General features: G+C 40.3%; 1 protein-coding gene across 1 annotated transcript in view; it reads right to left on the bottom strand.

The window, feature by feature from the left end:
• Nucleotides 1–22,236, bottom strand: part of GOLGA4 (golgin A4) — a 112,860-nt gene that overhangs the window by 12,562 nt on the left and 78,062 nt on the right. Inside the window, 8 exon segments of the mRNA XM_018557803.1 lie at nucleotides 1,383–1,469; nucleotides 2,692–2,795; nucleotides 8,805–8,880; nucleotides 11,327–11,395; nucleotides 16,249–16,269; nucleotides 17,199–17,312; nucleotides 20,870–21,000; nucleotides 21,997–22,118. Of these exon segments, the coding sequence (XP_018413305.1) occupies nucleotides 1,383–1,469; nucleotides 2,692–2,795; nucleotides 8,805–8,880; nucleotides 11,327–11,395; nucleotides 16,249–16,269; nucleotides 17,199–17,312; nucleotides 20,870–21,000; nucleotides 21,997–22,118 (724 nt within the window).

Here is a 22,236-nt window from a genome sequence, read left to right as displayed (position 1 = left end):
TATATCATTTAAATGTATTTTGCTAGGTCTGTACCTCTGCTAACATTCCCAATGGGCACAGAAAAAAACAAACAATGTTAAAGGGTTCAAATGGAACGTGCACTAAACCACCAGAGCAATTACAGTAACAAATATGAATCTAGCAAGTTTTTTTGTCTCTGTTTTTGGGCTATCACAGATTGAAAAGTCAGCAAAAGATTCCAGCTATTTACACATACTGTAATACTCTGCTACATTACTTGCATTGCTTTATCACTAGCTGGCAAAGCTCTGACAGTTTATTGCAGTAATGCAAATATCCCAAATTACCATAAAATGGAAGTCTGTATTGTATAGCACTCAAATGTTTGGTTGTATTTAAATAATTGTTAGAAGCTGTGATATTCCCAAATGTGAAGCTTATAAATTGAAGGTTATATAGTAATCTGTCTGTTGTGTTTAACATGAACTTGTACTTAACACTACACAATTAGGGGAATTTATCAAAACTGGAGCAGACAAAATCTAGAGCAGTTGCCCAGGGCAACCAATCAGCTTCTCTCTTCAGTTTGTTCAGTTAGGATTTGAAAATGAAAGAGAAGCTGATTGGTTGCAGTGCACAGATGTTCCAGATTTTGTCTGCTCCAGTGTTGATAAATTCCCCTCAATGTCTTCAGAAAGATCAGTCTCTTAACAGAAGCAGATGGAATATTTCACAATCTGTGATTTTATTGAATCATGTGTCGGACATCGTGTCAGAACTTTGAGCAAGTTCTTATCTTGGACTAAAGAATAATTACTCTCTATGCTCTGGAGAGGAGGAATTCAGTAGCTTAATAGACAATTGGGCAGATTTGGCAAAAAATCTTGCAAATTCAGTCTAAAAAAAAGGCATGTGTTGTCAGTCTACAGAAGAAAATTACTAGCTGGGTGCATTTCTGGCAGAACCGGTGATTCTGTACTTGTGGGGTCTTTAAAAAGGGTCAAAACAAGTGGAATCTGAATGTATTGCAGAGATACTCTGCATTTTATTTTGTACTGAAACACACTTTAAGTTGTGCTTTAAGCCTATCCCAGATACCTGGCATCTATTTCGCAAGCCATAAACCCCACTTAAATATGTACAAACAGTGAGGTGCATTACTTATCACCTAAATATTTTCTACAGACATTTTTGCAGATATCCGCTGAGGATTGTTTTAAGTACATGTGCAGTACCTAGGACACAAAAAACTGATAATTTATTTAGTAAATGTAGGGTTTAAAAGCTGTAACCAGAACAACCCTGACTCCCACACTCTATTATTGGTTTCTCTACTTGATTTCCTCATATTGCTTTTTCTTATGCCTGGGTAATTGCATATCACTAAACACAAATGAACATTCATACAAATCAGGCTTACCACAGGTCGGGTATCTTCTCTCTCAAGAATTTTCTGGGCTTGGTCAGATGGAAATCTCAGCACTGTTGTGATTACTTTTGCCATTGTCTAGTTAAAACAAATTATAGCTTAATGTAATAGCAAACAAAACTTGTCGAAATGAAAGATTATTCTGAAAATGCTTGCTCTCTATATTACAAAAATATACCTCAGTACTTCACACAATTTTTACACCAGGCCCCCTACACCCTACTGAAGGCAAAAAAAAAAAATAGACACGTATACAGCTTGAGGTGAAGAACATGTGCTAAAATGTTAATTATTTTAGATCCACATCCAACGAATGCTACATAGAAAAGAATAGAGCATTTATAGCTTGGTAATTTTCAGGTCTTGAATGTATTGATGCTACACAAACTGGGTCTCTAATGTTCTCATATTGTTCTATCCAGAAAGAAGGAACTCAATCATTATGGCAACGATTAATAAGTAACTTAACTCCACTTATAGTTGCTCGCACTTTGCTTCACCAACATATGTAGATAGGATAGTAGCATGCATACATACAAACATTTATATTTAAAGGAGAACTATGAGGTGAGTGATTTTCACTCACCTCATAGTTCTAGCCGACCTGTGACAATGAGACTGTCACAGGTCGGCTCAGTAGATCGGGAGGTGAGCGAACATATACCGGCGTTCGCTCACCTCTCGATCCTGTCACGGCTCTCTGCCGTGACAGGGGAGGGGCTGGATTCCCCCCTCCGATCCGCCAGCGCTGACTGGCGGAACGGACGGGGGAGGGGGCGGGTACGGCTGGCTCTGCCTTTAGATAGGCAGAGCCAGCTGTCAGTCACGCAGCTGGGCGGAACCCGGCACAATTGTCGGGATCCGCTGCGGCGTCTCAGTATACGGCGAGCATCTGCTCGCGGTATACTGCGGCGTCTCAGTATACCGCGAGCTAAAGCTCGCGGTATACTGAGCCTAGGGTGACGGGAGGACGCTAGTTTGTGTCCTCCATTTACCCTAAGAACTATGGGGAAAAGACTTAACCCCATAGTTCTCCTTTAAGTCTTCTCAAGGAATCCAGAACATCTAAGGATATTATCTTAGGGCAGTGAAAAGTCTTTTTTTTTTTTTTTTTACAGTTTTCTTAATTTTCCAACAAATACCATAAATATACCCCCTGCTGCGAACCAATAGTCCGGCTGCAATAATCAGATACTGTGTACCTGTGTGTAAAAGCAACCTAATCCTGAAAATGTCCCATATAAATGATTAAAAAAACAGTTTCCATATATTGATTTACAGGGGAACTATAGTTTGTTACCTTAGTTTCTCGTCCCATCATGTACTCAAACATTACTTTTCTCAAATACTCAAATTCAGTAGGCTCGCCAAACACATTGATGTCAGTATGTCGATGAATCTCACCTGAAAACATACAAAGAGCGTTAAAAGACCATAATACCAAGTTTGGTGAGATCATATTTAATTCAAACAAGGTTAGATTATTAAATCTAAACAAAAATATAACAAAAAGCATGTAAGCTGTACAAAAATACCCTTTTTTCACCCACAAATAAGCTGCAGATCCTGACAAGCCTTAATTGGATAATACAACACAGTTTCTTCCAACAGTAGCCACAAAAAGTAGTGCTGAATTCCTGAATGGCTGGGATATGGTAGTGTTTACAAAGAGCTTCACAAAAACAGAGCATTCATGGAAGTTTGTCTACTAGTGTAGTAGTACATGGCCCACAGGAAAAAAAACAAAACACTACATTATGTAATCTCAAAGCCCTTAGAACAGGACATGGGCCTGTTCATAGAAGGTAGACCCTCACATTGCCCATGTCCACATTGATGTGCCACTCACCCAAATGAGGTGAGGGACACATTCATGTCTGCTAGCTTTTTTCATTCATTTTTACCTGGTGACCCTGCCATTAACACACTTCTTGCCCTTAGGTGACAGCGCCCACTTGCCAATACTATATGGGGAGCAGCGTTGTTACCCTTAGACAAGAGGTATATTAAAAACTACAAAATACCTCCTCGTTCCCTTTCAGACCACTCTATGGTGTACTGTGAGCTCTCTTTTGCCTGCACCTTGGGTAAACTGCCTTGGCGACTCTTTTGGCTGCGTTTCCCTCGCATGAACCGATCGAATCAGGCATTAGAGAGTTTCTGTGTATTATGTCTATTGTCTCACAGGGGGTTGTTTGGGATGCCCTAAAAGCCTATTTGAGAGGCCTTTGTATTAAGCAAATTAGCATTATTAAAACAAAGGGTAGGGAACAAGATAATGTTAATGTGCCAAAAAGATTTAGCTAGGTGTGAAGCCGCCTTTTTTGCTGCCCCTACCACATCTACCTGCGAGGCCTAGAAAGCTGTTCAGGCTACATTGGAAGATGCTACTTCAAAAAGGCACACAATAAGCTTTTCTTTTTTCAACAAATGTATTGGAAAGAGGGGCGAGTTTACGGGCAAAATACTGGCACAAATAGTACGGTTACAGACATCGGCAATATATATAGCTGCCCTTCGGAATGCCAGGGGGGCTATACATACAGATTCTGGGGCGATCCGAGACATTCTTCAACTATTTTTTTATTGAGTTACCGTATATTCCTCTAGAAACTACTACTCTGTGGAGGAACTTAGGGTATATCTGTCCAAATGAATCCTTCTGTCCCTATCGATGCCGGAAAGGGAGACTTTGGCTTCTCAATTGAAACTGGAAGCGCTGGAACTGGCAGTTGCCAGCTTTCCTAATGATAAGGCTCCAGGGCTAGAAGGATTGCCAACAGAAATCTATAAACAGTACAAGCATAAGCTTTTACCATTCTTGCGCAATACTTTTAATGATGCTTTTGTAAATGGTAGTTTACCTGCTTCAATGAACGAGGCTATAGTGGTGGTAATGACGATAAAAGGGATGGATCCCATGCTGCCAGAATCTTATCATCCCATCTCCTTGTTAAACATTGATGATAAAATTTTGCCCAAAGTTTTGGCTACGAGATTGATCCGGGTGGACAAGACCATGCATCACTGTTGCCAATCAGGCTTTATGCCCAATAAATCTACAGATGAGAACATGCAAGTCCTGATTGAGTGCCGATTGAGAATACTGGCAGCAGGGCATTCCTTTCTCTAGACATCGCTAAGGCTTTTGATAGATTTGAGTGGGTCTATCTCTCTGGGTCCTCTGCCTTTTTGGATTTCGGTCTGGTCATGGATCTGACTGCTATATTTTAGTCCAACAGCAAGGATAAGAGTTAATCACACTATTACATCTCTTTTTGCGCTGCAGAGAGGGACCAGGCAAGGGTGTCCAATATCCCCTCTTTTATTCGCCTTGGCAATTGAGCCTCTTGCTGTCTTGTTGAGATCCACTTCTGCTGTGGCGGGTTTTAGAAGAGGAAGCAATAAAGATAAAAATGCTCTATACGCAGATGATTCTTTGATATTTTTAGCAGACACCTCTTCTCCCCTCCTGACGGTGGTGATGTTATCGATTTTAGCAGGTTTTCAGGTCTTACAGTGGACTGGAAAAAAGTCTACTATCTTCCCCATAGACCTTTTAGTAGCCCTGCTGCCCCACATGGTTGCTCATATTCTGGTGGTAGATTGCCTTACCTATTTGGGTATCTGTATTTCGAGAGACCCGCTAGAATTTATAGAGCAAAATGTATTGCCAGTGCTTACCAAATTTCACAGGCAAAAAGAGGTGGCGTAGACTGCCTTTATTGGTGGTGGCAAAGAAAAATCTAGTGAAGATAGTGTGGATGCCACAGTTACTGTACTTCATAATGTTCCTTGCTGGCTTTTGTCCCGTATTTTTCGCAGAATTAATACTATGATTAGAGAACTAATATGGCGCAATAAACCTTGAATCAAGCTAGAAACCTTACAATAGCCGAAGGCGGGGGGTATAGAGGAACAAATCCCAGCAAAAATACATTATACAGCGCAATGGAGAATACCACCAGCTATAGAGGAACAATAAGTCCCAGCAATAATACATTATACCGGGTGTTTAATATATTATTGCTGGGATTTGGTGTTCCTCTATAGCTGGTGGTATTCTACAGTGTGCCGCTTTTTAAAAAAAAACAGGAAACATTAAAACAGGTCCCCCTTACCTGTTTCTGAACCCTTGTAAGTCGCGGCGGCGTGCTCTGCGGGCGTGTGTCCGGCTTGCGTGGTGGGCATGGCATACGCAGCGTGGTCATGGCGCCCGCGGCGTGCGTAGCGTAACTCGTACCTGTTCCACCATAGCACCCCTGTACTCAAGTAATCAATTTTTAGTCATGATGAGGAATATGTACCGGGAGGTCATAGATTAAATGATTGATTATTTAATCCTCGGTGGTTATAAGTGTGCCTACTTTTTAGTTGTGTTTTTTTGTGTTTTATTTTGTGTTTTTGTCAGAAATGTGTTGTTAAAACTGTAATAAAAAAAAGCTTGAATAAAAAACTGAATCTGAATTTAAAAAACAAAACAAAACACTGCTAAACACCTCCCTATCTGCTAATCTCTATAACATGGGGAAGGAAAATTCTGTAGTTTACAGACATTAACTGGGAAAAGCAGATATTACTGTTTAAGATGACACTGCAGAATCAGGGGTGTGGAATTCCTATCGCCCGACGCCCGGGACAGGCAGTTTCGGGCGCCGGACAAGTAGTTTTTTTAATACATTCAGCCCTGCGCCGGACAAGCAGAGCTAAATGTATATTGTGGAGCCGCCGCTCGTTTTCATACAAGTGATCTAATCGGATCACTTGTATGAAGCGAGAATCGGCGATCCTGTCCGCCCCCCCGCGCCGTGGTTTTCGGGGGTCCCCCGCTCCTCTGGTGGACCCGTCACCATGGCACGGGAGCTCACCATAGAGCCTGCAGAGCAGACGAAGAACTTCCTTTCTTCGTCTGCTCTGTGCTATCACTGAGACCGTGGCGCTGTAATCACAGCGCCACCTGTCTCGGCTGTCAGGAACTACACAGAACATCAGTTCTGTGTTGGAGGGCAGGTTCCATAAAGAGAACCTGTCACCTCCAAACTATCACATATAGGATTTTAACACCATTATGTGATAGGAATAAAATGAAAAAATAAAAAGATGAAAAAACATTTTTTTTAAAGTTATAAAAAAGTAAAATATAATAAAATATATAAAAATGAAAAAAAATGAAAAAAAATAAGTGACAAAGTAAAAAAAAAAAATTAAAACCAACTCCGCTGCCCCTGCCATCTGCATACAAATAAACACACGCATAGGAAATTGTGTTTGTGTGTGTGTGTGTGTGTGTGTGTGTGCGTGTGCGTGTGTGGAGTCCTGCTGCCATTTCACTGTGTGCCATATTGTGGTACCTGGGCAGCAGAACTCTCTCACACACACAATGTGCATTAAAGGGTAAGTTCACTTTCCCAGGTAATACGGGAAAATGGAATTACCCGATCAAATCTGGCCCGGTCTCTTCTAAACCACCCCCCACCCACCCACCTGCCAGCTATACTTAACTTTCTGCAAACAGTCCTTACCCTCCGCCAGTACAGGTGTCCTTACCCCGTACTGTCCAGCTTATTCCTGCCCTATGCATTTTGAATTTTGCTCGCAAATTGCAAGCACTCATTGGTCAGCGTGGTCAGGTGATTGGCCGGGAAGCCAGCTCCTTGCTGATTGGCTGCCAATCAGCATCGAGCCATCTTCCCGGCCAATCAGGTCATTACTCTCCGCCAGGTTTGCCGATTGGCTAGCAAGCTGGCTTGATGATGATTGGCCGGGAAACCGGCTTCCCAGTCATTCACAATCAAGCCGGCCAAACAACATGGAGTCGGCTTCCCTGGCAGTCAGGAAGCCGGGTAGCATCTCATTACCCGCTGCCTGGCTTCCTGATTGCCCGGGAAGCCTGCTCCATGCCAACGGAAGCACCGATACTCAGCAAGTACTGGAAGCAAAATATTGGTACTCGTACTCGATACCCAAAAACTGGTATTGGTGCCTCCCTAGTTTTAAACTTTTAAAACTTTTTTTTTTGTATTGGGACAAGTAGATTGTCATGAAGGACAAGTAGATTTGACCCCTGCTTTAGCCCTTGGACAAGGAGTTTTGTCAAAAATGTCCACACCCCCGAGAGTACATAGGACAGCACTAGAATTCTGACAGGAACAACAAATGTTATTTGCACTTATCAAAACAGACGAAAACATGTTTTCAGTGGAATATATTTAAGTGACTAGAAGGGAGCAAGTAAGAGAAGTTCATTTTTAGGGTTTAAACACATTTTTACTGGTAAATTAAGAAAGTCTATAATAGTGCCAATTTCTTATTAGAAAGCCTATCATTATTTTCAAACAGATATAATATACACATCCTGTAATAAATGTTTAATTCAAAAACAAAGATTTTATGTCCACATATTTTAAATGATGAAAAACAGTTAATACATATCTAAAACTTTAAAAAAACTATTTAAACACAACTGACAACAAAAAAAAAATTCTAAGTTTCCCTTTTATATAGTCTTTCCCTCTAATTTCAATGCCAGATCCGTAAGAGTATCCTAGACAATACAGATCAATACACACCTGGGTTTAGCAAACATTTAGATTGCATTGCAGATCTGGACCGAACACAACCAAGGTGCATAGTGTCAGCCATGCTCCTGCATGCAGCATACAAGACCTACTGCTTCAAAAAACATGACACCTGAAGGGCCTGTGTCAACAGGTGTTCGATTGCATCAAGTGCTTCTCTCCCTATACAAATCAATGGGAATGCAAAAGCAACAGTAGTTTATTTGTTTGCATCATGGATGCAAAAGCAGCTTGAAGCAGCCTGAGAAGATCAACTGTATGTCAAATTAATCTTTCAGTGAACTGTGAATGATCCCAAAAGTGTTCCAAATTGATCCAAAAAACAGTTCGCATTTGGCCATCATTACAAAGCTTAAAGTGACTCTACTGCCTATTAAAAAATTTACAAATTGCAAAACAAGAGAGAGTTTATATTCCTGGAATATTCAACCCTTAGAAAAGAAAAGCTGCACACTTCCAAGTGCATCTGATTCCAGCTTCCTATGCTGTGAGCTTTGGTTTCATCCACCAATCCCCTACGTCATTATGACAGAAAGCAGGGATGTATTCCATCTGGAAAATTCTATGCCACTACAAGAGACAGTAGTGATGTAGAAGCCATTAAGATGAAACCATAGCCCATAAGTAAATGCAGGCATCCGACACACCCAGAAGTAAGATTAACATGATGGTTTTGGTGGCTTAGCTTTTTTAGTGATCAAACATTCCAGAACAGTCAGCTGTGGAAAGGTTACGTAAAGGCCTTCTTTTGGAGGTTATCTTTAAAACATTTTTAAGAAGGCAACAGAGAGGGTTACGAGATGGAGATTAACATGCACTGCATGTTTTTTTTTACCTTTATAAGGAGTGCCAAGAGGAGTAACAAAAACACCACGTGAGTAGTTTTTTAACTGGTCATCCAAAACAATAACCTGCAAAGCAAAGAAATCACATTAAGAAAGACTGAATACCAGGGCAAAAAATAATGAAAATAATAATAATATATCTACATATACACACACAACCACAATTCCAAAAAAGGTGGGACGCTGTGTAAAATTTACATAAAAACAGAATGCAATGATTTGCAAATCTCAAACCCATATTTTTATTCACAATAGAAAATGTATGAAATGTTTAAACTGAGAAAACGTACCATTTTAAGAAAAAAATAAGGTCATTTTGAAATTGATGGCAGCAACACATCTCAAAAAAGTTGGGACAGGGCAACAAAAAGCTGGCAAAGTAAGTGGTACTAACAAGGGAGAACATTTTGCAACTAATTAGGTTATTTGGCAACAGGTCAGTAACATGATTGACTCTCTAAGATGCTCTTTTTATACCCAAAATGTCTCAGAAGTAAAGATGGGCAGAGGATCACCAATCTGTGAAAAGCTGCATCCAAAAATTGTTAAACAATTTCTGAAAAATGCTCCTCCAGGTAGAATTGCAGAGACTTTAAAGCATCTACAGTACATAATATCAAAAAAGATTCCAAGAATCTGGAGAAATCTCTGTGTGCAAGTGACAAGGCTGAAACGCAATATTGGCTGCTCGTGATCTTCGGGCCCTCAGACGGTACTGAATTAAAAACAGGCATGATTCCGTGATGGACATCACTGCATGGGATCAGGAATACTTCCAAAAATCACATTTCGCCATGCCATCCAAAAATGCAAGTTAAAGCTCTATCATGCAAAGAAGAAGTCATATCCGAATACGACCCAGAAATGCCATCGTCTTTTCTGGCCCAAAGCTCAGTCTCAAAGTAGAAAACTGTTCTCTGTCAGACAAATGGAGATTTTACATTCTTTTTGGCAACCATGGGTGCTGTGTCCTCCAGACTAAAGAGGAGAGGGACCTTCTAGTTTTTTATCAGTGCTTAGTTCAAAAGCCTGCATCTCTGATGGTATGGGGGTGCATTAGTGCGTATGGAATGGGCAGCTTGCACATCTGGAAAGGCACCATCAATGCTAAAAGATATATCCAGGTTTTAGAGCAGCATATGCTCCCACCCAGACGACCTCCTTTTCAGCGAAGGCCTTGAATATTTCATCACGACAATGCTAAACCGTATACCTCATCTATGACAACAGCAAAGCTTTGTAGTAGAAGAGTCCGGGTGCTTAACTGGCCTGTCTGCAGTCCAGAAACCAAAAATGCAACAAAGACACAGGACGGTTTAGCAGTTAGAATCTTATAATCAGGCAAGAATGGGAGTCCAGCAAACAAATCAATTATAGTATAGCTGGAAATATTAACCCCTTAGTGACAGGAGATGTACACTGTACGTCCCTGTCACTAAGTGCCCAGATGACTCCTTACCTCCTTACATACACTGTACGTGAGCAGCTATTCGGAGCTCTGGAATAACAACTGAGATCAGGGGTTACTGTTCATTAATGGATGCCTCAGTATAGAGGCATGCATTAATGAAAGAATTCAGCTTTTACAGACACCGGATCGCTTTCAGTGATTGGGTGTCTAACAGTGATAGGAGTGCGGTGAGGACCTCACTTCTTATTACTATTAAGATTAGCATGTCAGGATCAGTGACACTAAGGTTATTATTGGCTGTTTCTAAGCTTGGAGCAGCCTAATAACAACCAAAAATTAAATTATCAAGCAATCATAGTGAAATCCATTCACAATGACTGCTTGATATAATTAAAAAAGTTAAAAAAAGAAGAAGTGTAAAAAAAAAAGTGTAAATTTTAAAAAATACATATAAACAATAAAAATTATATATTGTTATACTATTATAAAAAATAACCTCTTACAATGAAAATCTGCAGCTGATCTGCATTGTTGTTTTTCACCCCAAGGAGTTATTTTTTTTTTATTTTACCCCGATTAGGACGATTTTCAAAGTATGTCGCTGTCACCAAGTGTGACATTGTATGCCAGGTGACCACATTTAGCTTTTAGAGAAAAAAAAATTAAATCTTAGCTTTTCGTTTTAGGCTGTGAAGTACAGAAAAATTCTAAAATCCTAGATATGTGAGGCGTTTCAAAATAAAGGACAAATAAATGAATTTATTTTAATGCATTTTTTTTTAGCTCTGCTATTTTTCTAAAAATGAATAATCAAAACTGGGAAAAAAGAGAGTTTTCTTTAAAACATTTTCCTCATTTTCCATTTTTTTGTTGTCCTGAAGCGAGGTGTTAGGCACACATATGTGATATAACTATATAGCCCTATCTGTCCTTTAAAAACCAATGTACAATCTGTGTGGATAAACTTATAAGAAAATATATTACTGCCGTGGAAGAATCGCACAGCAAAAAATGTAAAAAGTGCTCAGTCATTAACGAGTAGAAACTGAAAAACGCTTAGTCATGAAGGGGGTTAATATTTTGTACTAAAGCGCTCTGCACCTTTTCATTAAGCTCCTGCATGTGCAGTTTGGCTTCATTTAGCAGTGTGGTTTTCTTTGCCAGCTGAGCCTAAAGAAAGACAAAAACAAAGAGTCTTATCAACAGACTTTAATATTCAGATTACTGTATGTATCTTCTAAAGAGACAAGTGTCTGCAGCCATTACATCATATATTAACATGCATAACTTTCATTCATTCCATCATCTTTTTATTAGAGCTGCAGCTAACGATTATTTTAAAAATCGATTATGTCGATTAGTTGTTGCAGCCCTACTTTTTATGCAATAAAAGTTTGTAGCATAACTGGGCAAGGTGTGTGATCTGTGGCCAATGATGGCGAGGAGGTGTGTCGAGGTTTCTCCCAATCTGCTTAACATAAAAGCAGCTGCCACAAGCTTCATGACAGCTGCATATCTGGTCCCCCATATCAGCTTCTTTGTCACTCTACCAGTCGCAGGCACTCTGACATCATTGCATACACTGCAGGGCCAGCAATCTGGCAGTGACAGTGAGGATGCCAGGGGAGAGTGCTTAATGCCGGCGGGAGTGAGGGATCAGGCAAGTAAAATTTTTGTTTATGTTTAACCCTAGCAGTGCGAGGAAAGCCCAAGTGCAAGGGTCATTTTTGTTTTCATCTGAAGTTCAGCTTCCATATAATGCCATTTTTATATATATATGGTCTATGAGTAAATGAAATAAGATCCTTAACAGATAGTAGATAACATAATTGACCTCATTAAGTGAACCTCATAACATGACATACCCGGCCATAGCCATTGTGTGCTCACCCCAAACACGATGTAGATTAGACAAGTGTGATTAATTTCGTTCCGAATCGAAATTCGGACGAATTTTCGGAAATTCCAAATTACAGCTAAAACGAATACAAACGAATCGAAATTCGGACGAAATTTCCGGAATTCGGATGCATCAGAATTTCCGAATTACAGCTAAAACGAATTCCCGAAATGCGTTAGCTGTAGTGCGGGCGAAATTTCGTTAGCAGCAAGCGACATTAGAAACAAATTTTTGTTTTACAGTCTGCAGAAGATGAAAGAAAAAAAAAAAGCGTGGTGTTCCCCCCAAAATCCCTGCCAGACCCTTTAGGAATTTTAAGGGGGAAACCCAGCCCCAAAAAATGGGGGGAAAAACGTGCGGTCCCCCCTAACAGTCCTACCAGACCCTTGATCCGAGCACTGGCCCGGCAGGGCAGGAAAGGGGGGGGACGATCGAGCGCATTGGGAGGGTGTCCCCGTGCCGATGGGGGCAAGGGCCTCTTCCTCACAACCCTGACCTGGTGGTTGTGGGGGTCTGCGGGCAAGGGGGCTTATTTGCATCGGGGTACCCCTTTAAATAAGGGGGCACGAAGATGCCGCCCTCCCCCCTTGTGAATAAGTAAGGGGTACTTGTACCCCTACCCATTCACTAAAGGGTTAAATCAAAATAGTTAGTAGAAAGTCCAGACTTTTAAATAAAATCCTTTAATTGAAAAAAAAAAACCCAAAGACTCAATTTTTGACTAGGCCCTTGTCCCCATCGGCACGGGGACACCCTCCCAATGCCGAGGGCACGTGGCCTGGTAAGGCGCAGGGAGGGGGGGAGCTCGTGGGGGGGGGAACCTCACGCTTTTTTTTTTTTTTCATCTTCTGCAGACTGTAAAAAAAAAATTCTAATGTCACTGTGCTGCTAACGAAATTTCGTCCAATAAACGAAATTTCAACCGGACTACCACTAACGAATTTCGTCCGAAAACTAATTTGTCCCGAAACTAATTCAATTGCGGACCCGAAGCCGAAAAACGACTGCTGCTAACGAATTTCGTCCGAATCCCGCAACAAATTCAATTGCGGACCCGAATCCGAAAAACGAAATAACGCAAAATCCGAATCAAAACTAAACACATTTTTTGCTGGTGCATATGTCTAATGTAGATGCCATATTTCTCTATGGCCAGACCTATGCTGGCCTGGGGTCAATGTGTGTAAAGTGATTTATTCTCAACGGAAGTAAACATTTATATTATTCTATACTACAAAAAAACCTGACACCTGACGACCCGGAAGTACTCAGCAGCTGTGACCCTGCTTTGAGGAGAACCAGCCACAGCAGTGCTCAGCCACTGGATCAGACCTGTGTCTTCCAGCACAGGCGTCCTGGGATCTTTCTGGACTGAACTGGACTCTGCTTTCGCCCTATCCTGATAGCAATCTCGGACCAGCAGCTGAGATGGGACTTTCATCTGATGCGTGACAGGCGAGATGTTTTTTAATATCCTGTAAGTGCATTACTTTTACCCTTATTAAATAGTCACTTTATACTGCACTTAGATCGGTGCGCCGGTTTTCTATGTTTTCTTTACAAAATCTGGAGAGGAGGTTTACTTAAGAGCTTACGTGTCTTTAAAACAAAAGTTATATTGTATACTAAGCTTTAGTATATTAATTGTTATGCAAAAATAAGCCAGTGGGTGGTGCTGTGGCATTATAAAGAGTGTTATGAGAACAGAGGCTAAAATCCATGTTATAGAAGCAATACTTTGCCTCATATAGCGGTATATTTATAAAGCAGTGAATGTGACTTCCACCAAACATTCAGTGGCTGTAAATTAATCACCATCACCTAAAACAAATACACCAGGACGATTCACCCACAGTGAATGTTTGGTTAACGTTCCATTCCCTTCTCTTTATAAATATACCCCTTATTGTCCCACATTCCCATCTCTTTATAAATATACCCCTTATTGTCCCACATTAAGGGCTCATTCACAAGGGCTTATATTACTCGTTCCAATCATGAGTTTAGTTTTAACACATGACTGGAACAAGTAATATTTTTTTTGTATTTTTTTTACTACATTCAACATAACTAAAATCACACAAAAACAATTTTAAAGGGCTTATTTACAGGGGCGTGCACATCTGTACAGCATGCACACCCGTGCAGAGACCTGCTTCCAAGAGGTGTTGCATGTAATTGTGTGCAGCCGCCTGTACCGCCTTATGGCCTGATGCAGTAATACGCCCACCCGAACCTGCACATCCATGCAGGTAAGGGTGCCTGAACTTGGAAGCAAACTGTCTGCATCCAAGTGCTGAAACCCGGACCAGCACAGATGGGCAGGTTCATGTCGGCGAATAGCAGCATGCAGCTGTATCCTCCCATAGGGAGAGTTCAAGTTCGGGTAAGTGCGCAGCCGTGTGCTCCCATAGGGAGGCACAGGTGGGCTTCACGCAGTTAGACCCAGCACCTGTCCCTCCCAGCAGCAAGTCTCTGTGCGGGTGTGCTTGCCCGTGTGCACAAGGCCTAAACTTGATTTTTGTGTGATTTTATGTTGAATGCGTGAAGCCCAGGCACAGGTGGGCTTCACGCAGTTAGACCCAGCACCTGTCCCTCCCAGCAGCAAGTCTCTGTGCGGGTGTGCTTGCCCGTGTGCACAAGGCCTAAACTTGATTTTTGTGTCATTTTATGTTGAATGTAGTAAAATAAGAAATACAAAAAAAAAAAATTTACTTGTTCCAGTCATGTGTTTAAACTAAAGGAGAATAAAGTATATTACATTTTATTCTGCCGAAATTGTTTAAAAATTAGGATATTGTTCTTCAGGAGAAAGGCTGACCGAACTGGACATAAACGTACACGTAATATACAGAGTCAACTTACATTATTAAACTCATTCTATTTTGATGTAAAATAAATTGCTTCACATTACAAGCAGATGCAGAGGTCTTGGGTGGCTTGTTTTAAACCTCTTTTAGGGTTTAAAAAAAATAATTAAATAGTTTAGTTTAATGTCCATAGTCTTGGCACAGGTGCACTTTAAATAAGGCTGGCCACAGATGTTACAATATAATTGTCATAATCAAAACTAACAGCAACTATATACAGGTGAAACTCGAATAATTAGAATATCGTGCAAAGTTCATTTATTTCACTAATGCAACTTAAAAGGTGAAACTAATATATGAGATAGACTCATTACATGCAAAGCAAGATAATTCAAGCCGTGATTTGTCATAATTGGGATGATTATGGCTTACAGCTCATGAAAACCCCAAGAACCCCAAATCCACAATCTCAAAAAAGTAGATTATTACATGCAATCAATAAAACAAGGATTGTACATAGAACAATATCGGACCTCTGAAAAGTACAAGCATGCATATGTACTCAGTACTTGGTTTGGGCCCCTTTTGCAGCACTTACTGCAATTACTTTTGCACGATATTCTAATTATTCGAGTTTCACCTGTAGTGCAAGGACCTTGCAACTTGCATAAACATTGAATGAATAGTTTTAGTTGGGCCCTCATGCTACATAGGTATTGGTAAATCTAATGAGAAATACAGAGATGGCACAACCAGATTGAAATGTGTTGCAACAGATATATCACTACTCTATACTCTAAAGGTGCCCATACACCTTACGATTAATCGGACGAAACTTTTCGTCCAATGATCAAACCGTCGTACGATTTTCGTACGACGGCCCCATCTTGCCCCAATTATCGCAAGGTCCAATTAGCGGTAGTTAAAAAAAACACCTGGACCGCAATTGTTTTCGTTTGCACATGCACAGTGTTAATCGTACGACTTTTGACGGACGGAAACGCCACCAACCATGCGAACATCGTACGATCTAGCAAAGTTTTCAAACATGCTTGACCGTCAAAAGTCGTACGATTGTACAGTACTATCGGTCGGGCACTGCTATGCACACATACGATTATCGTACGTAAAGTCGATCGCATACGATTGTCGTACGATAATCGTAAGGTGTATGGGCACCTTAAGTCAATATGTGTTACAGCATGCATGTTGCAGTATTATTGGCATTGCTGTCCCTACTGTGGGGTTTTACATATGGAAAAAAAAGGTGGGAATGGGCCATTAAAAAACAATTATTTAGAACAGGATATTACCTGAAGTTCCTGGAAAGTCGGCTCCTAAAATAAAAACATAAAATAAATATACAATAGCTTAGAATTAAAACATGTAGTCATTTGTGCGCCTGTTTAGTTTTTTCAGACTAAATAAATATCTTACAAATCTGCTATATAAACCAAAATGTCAAATAGGCCAAAAAAAACCCCAAAAATCCAAAGCCTCTAGTACCATCCATCTAACATAAATGTATACATTAGTCTGTGTATCAATGTAATCAATCTATACAATTAATCAATCATATTCTACCTATCTATCCAATGTATTCATCTGAACATGATTCTAATATAATTTGGGGATTCAGCTGTTCATGCTCTCCACCTTACCATTCATGTTTCATCCCAACCCTCCAACTTTCAAATGTGAACACCCCCCCACCCCCTCCCTGGGCACTTCTTCTTGGAGCGCCCTGTCTTTCTTAATTTAGCGCAGCTGTAAATTACTCCATCTGGACAGCCATGTCATCCACTTACAGATCCATACACAGGGAGATTTAAATGGAAAGACTACAAGTCCTATCTGCCACCAAAGCAGAGGTACTCGCAGATCACAATGGAGCACAAGTGTGGTGACATCATTAAAGTTGAATTCTAATCAATACTTCCTCCAGCCCCAAAACAGAAGGTACATAACTTTGTACAGACCTGGGGCTGGGATGTAAACAATGGAGGAGTCTGAGCATTTGCACCCATGACACACTGTTGGCAGTTGCAATGTTCTGCGGGCTTAAATGCAAAAATTTAATTAATGCACATTTTTTATTTTAATAGCGAGGTGCATTTATTGAAATTTTTCCAAAAGGTGCAAGAGGACTATTATTGTTCTTTAACATGAAGGCTTTTTCCTAATCCTCATCTATAAAAGCTGTAGGCCACTTGTCCATGGCGGTACATCACATTTTTGATAATGGACATATATTGCTGTTCACCTCTGCATCCTGAGTAGCCGCCTCCTCCTCCTGCCTCTTTGATAACTCTTCCTGTAATTGCTCTAACTTTTCCTGTAGTTCTGTCACTTTTCCTGCCATTTCTTCTTCTCTTGCCTAAAAGATTAAAGTGTCACATGGATTATGAGTATACCGCATAATCTGCAGTATACAAGTACATTGAGTAAGCATTTGTTAGAAAATGGAAATACTTTAAAGAAACTGTCTCAAAAAAACAATCTTGAACCTAAATGTTCCCTGCACCTCTCCCATGCACTTTGCATGGGAGAGGTGCAGGGAACATTTAGGTTCAAGATTGTACCTCCCCTGTGTTCCAGCAATGCAGCCTCTGGGAGCATCAGCTGTGCTGTGCACTGTAGTTCCTTTCTCCAACCTTCTATGTCACTGCTGATTCCTGTAGTGATGTAGGGGCTGGAGACAGGAGGCATAGTGCATGTTGGGGGTCATAGACATCCAAAACTTCTGTTAGTGTCCAACAGCCTTCTGGAGGCTGAATCTTTGGAAAGGAGGAGAAGTAGGAGACAGGCTGCCAGATAAAAAAATAGTAAAATGACTCTTATTTTGCAGGGTACTGTGGGTAGGAGTTTTATAGAAACTAACAAAGATATTTATATCAAGAGAAATTTTGAACAAACAGAAAACAATGTTAAATTAATTCAGAACACAAAACCAAAGCAAGAGTAATAGATATTTGAAATCTAAAGGTGCAATAAAAAAAAATATATATATACCGTGTTTCCCCCGAAAGTAAGACCTACCCCGAAAGTAAGACCTAGCACTATCTTCAGGGATTTCTGTATGAGTAAGATTTATTGCCTCAAGCGATGGCTATTCGTTAATGTACCACCTTACTGAAGTACAGTCAGACAAGAAGGCCTCACCCCATAACCACTATACCAGTCTACCTTTCTTTCCACATCCGTTGATGCTCAGAATGTAAGGAGGACAGGTACTGCCCTTCTCTAATAGAACAAAGTAGCGGCTATCAAGCACTAATCCTTTGATACACAACATTAAAAGTAGATCCTTACACGGGCTGGGGTGTTTAAAGCTGACCATACACCATACCTAGTAGATTTCAGGACAGACTTTTATATGAAAGATCTTTATTTACCACCCGATAATGCCAGACACAAATCGACAAAAGCCGCTCGAAATTTCGTTTGATTCTAACATTCGTTTTTGGAATGAATGGAGTTTCCAAACCGCAAACCACATTCACTGTTAGAATTTAGTTTCTTTGAGAAAAAATTTCCATCCCGCTTCTTCGAGTTTTTTTTTTAATACTATGGTAGAAATTGATTGTTGAATTAATCCCATCAACTAATAGAAAGTTGAAAGAAAGGTCTTTCGTACAAACGTTCTGTTGAAAATCTAAGCAGTGTATGGCTAGCTTTAGGTGACAACAGGGAAAGCATACACTAGAGATGGGTATCACACAGCTAGACACAAGGGATTTGGACAGAATATGTTAATTATTTATGCCGCCCCAAAATCAGCGGCATAAATAATTAACAGCAGAGAGAACAAATGCCACTAGATGCCTGTGCCCCAAAAAAAAAAAAAAAAGGTATACCGTAACCAAGCTTTCTTTGAAGATTCATGAATAAAATGTTGAATGTTTCACTACACAGTCCCATTCCAAAGATCACCTGCACTACCTTTACCACGTTCTTCAATCCTGGCATATCTGCACTGGGAATATGGAACAGCACTTTTCCCCCCAGTCAGAGCTGCAAATTAGTGGTAGTGATCAGCATGGACCATATGTGTGAATAGAACAAACGGGAGGCCTTCAACAGCTAGACTTCTGAAAGTCTTCGTACCACCAGCTAATAACATGAGATCCTGATCCTGGAGACCGAGTCTGCTAAAGTGCACCCAACAGTAATATTTGTCTTATAAGTGGAGTCTGCTTGTCAGAAACTCCTCCTAATTTCATATATTATTTGAAGATTGAGTAGCAAGATTTCCCCACCAAATCATCACTTCAAACAATATCAACGTACTTTAACAGGAAAGTACATGAGGAAAGAAATAAAACCATAAGAAAATGATCAGTGTTGTAGGAAATTAGAATGAAAATGTCACACCATGCACATCACAGGTACCTCTTGCGCAATTAGAAGTAAACTATTCCAATAGATGGAGTAGAGTTTTATGTGACTAGTAAACATTCTTTTTATTTCCTGAAAGGTACATATTGCAATTCATACTTTAGTAGCATACAATTGAATTATGGAAATTAACAGAAATTATTTAAAGATCTGCGAGTTGTTTACAAGTGTCACAAACGTGCAAATAATGGTTATACAGATAAATCATGTAGAACATGTAAGGTTTTTTTACTCGCTGTAAAATGTTTTTTCCGTTGTTTTGCTGCAAATTCAGTCTATATAAGTGACGTGCAGTAGGGGCTGTGCTAGGTGAGGCATCTCCCCTGCCTGCCCGAGCCCGGCCTGCAGCCTGTCAACGCCACCTTCCCTGAACCCGGCCACCGGGCTATGTGTGGAGAGAGAAGGGAGGAGCCTCCGTCCCTCACTTGCTCCTCACTGGTGAGGCATCGAGATCGATGTCCTTTTTTTTTTTTTTAATGGACAGCTTGGACCAATTGCGCTTTGCTATTGGTCTAAACCATCCAGAGAGCTCAAGACTAACACAAAGTAGTGGCTGTGGCAGCTCTGTCCTCACTATGTTAGGTTGCACAAGCAGTGGGGAAGCCCGCTGCTGTGTAACCTACCTTAGCTGTCAAAAGCCGCATGCAGTGACGCTTGTAATTAACAGGCAGCGATCCATCCATGACAGGTTACACAGCATGGAGGCTTTCCCTGCTGTGTAACCTGTTAGAAGCTGGTCTGAATGGAGAAAAAGCTGTCACCTTCAATATAAATAGACAACGGGGGGAATTTAGTAAAACTGAAGCAAACAGAATCTGTAGCAGTCGCCCATGGCAACCAATTAGCATCTTCTTTTAGTTTGCTCAGGTAAGATTTGAAAATGAGAGAGAGCAGCTTTTTACTCCATAATACTAGGTGAGGCTCTGCCTCACTTCCCTCCCCTGACTGCACGTCCCTTGTCTATATGCACTGCTGGGTATGCTCTAAACTAGCAGCAGCAATAGTGCCATAGAATAAAGGTTTAGTGAGAACTTTACAACACAGTTGGGTCCCCACGGAAAATGATACAGACTTTGTCCACACCTCAAAGAATTTCCCACTAATATGTTGCTGAATTCTCATGATAACGCAATATGATTTAACCAAATTCTTGCACACTATTATGATTCTGGATGGTTTTATATGATCTCAACACCGCATGAAATAGCTGTACAATAATAAAATATACCCTTCACCTATGTATGACCATTATCTGCAGTTCAGAGATGAAGCTGGTCTAGTCTTGTGATGCCCATGTAATGGGGATTACACTTATCTTTATAGATCACACTGCATAGCTTTAGAATAATGAGGCATTCTATACTACGCATTTAGCATTTATTACAGCCGAACGCTCAATCTCATTTAATAGCAATAAATTATTTCCTATAGTTTCAGGTACTGTATTTATGAAAACGAAAATGAATGCACATATAAACTAAACAGTTCCATTACTTAGTTCTTATAAAAATAATGCATTTGACCTTTACAGCTTACCTCCAAGATGTCTTCATACTTCTTAACCGTTCTCTTTAAGTCATCTTCTTTCTCTAAAATCTTTTTATGAAGCTGTGTTGTTTCTATCTGATGAGATTGCATTATTTCAGCCTCAACCTCCTGTGCTTTGCCTTACCACAAAAGAGAATTTTGTTATTCAGCCAGTAAATTTAGCCCTTACAAATTTAAACTTGTTAGTTATATGACAAAGTAAAGGAAAACATTACTAATTGCAAATAAATGAAATCTGCCAAACTGCAGATAGTTTTGGTCCAACAGTGCATAATGTAATGACACACAATTGCTGCAAAGATTATGGAAACCTCAAGACTGGGCCAAGACCAGGATATCTCTGAGAACAACAGACACCCTAATGGATGAAGAATTATTTAGCAGCCTGTTGTATTACTACTAGGTAACAGTTGGGTTGGTTAGCTGGGTTGCTAAAAAATGAACGACCAACGTCAATAATAAGCTAGGTTTATTCATATATTGTTGGCCTAGCTGGTGAGATTTTTCTGACACTAACCCAATTGCTCTGCTATCTTGGATAAATGTGTTAAGAATGTAAGATCGTTTTCAAATGACTGCATTAACCCCCTCCCACCCACAACCTATTAATATCCCCTAAAATGATGTCTCCTGTTGGTAATACTTTAATAAACATCTCCACCTTAAGAGCCAGCAGCTGACATTTTGCATGATTGCTGGCTCTTAATCCCAGTTGTCACTGACAGATCGGGTGCCCACTGACGATCAAGAACCAATCACAGTGCCATCTGGCAAAGTGAAGACATGCAGACTGGGGGCTTCACTGTCAAAACAAGCCTTCAGCATGAACTGCTTGACAAGGTATCATACATGAAGTGATTTTCTTGATTCTCTGGAAATGTTTTTTCTCTCATTCAATATCTTACCATGTCCGGCCCTAAAAAGATGTCCAGTGCAAGTCAATATTAATCTGATGTTTGGTAGCAGACAACATAACCCTGTAATGCAAGTGACTGATTTGTGGGTTACCTAGGAGTCAGACCTAGCAGCATGGTCAATCAACTTTTGTGAAAAAAATATGTAATAACCACAAACCCGTAAAGTTTATGAAAAAACAATATATAAAATGTGCTTACTTATGGTCTCCTGCACACCAGTTTCAAGTTCGCGTTCTTTCTGTGCCATCTGTGTATTAAACTCCCTCATTAACTGTTTTAAAGTGGAATTGTGCTTTAATTCTAGATCTTCCTGCTCATGTCTAGACAAAAGAAAAAATGTGTTAAGAGTCAGGGTGTGTGGCATTAACAAGGAGAATGTAAGTCATTGCAATGAAAAGCTAGCTGATTTAAAGCCAAACTTCCGGCAAACAATCTAAC

Source organism: Nanorana parkeri, unplaced genomic scaffold, assembly GCF_000935625.1.
Source record: "Nanorana parkeri isolate BGI_ZX_2015 unplaced genomic scaffold, ASM93562v1 scaffold304, whole genome shotgun sequence".
In the NCBI taxonomy this organism is placed as follows: Eukaryota; Metazoa; Chordata; class Amphibia; order Anura; family Dicroglossidae; genus Nanorana; species Nanorana parkeri.
This window is presented reverse-complemented; position numbering and strand designations above follow the sequence as displayed.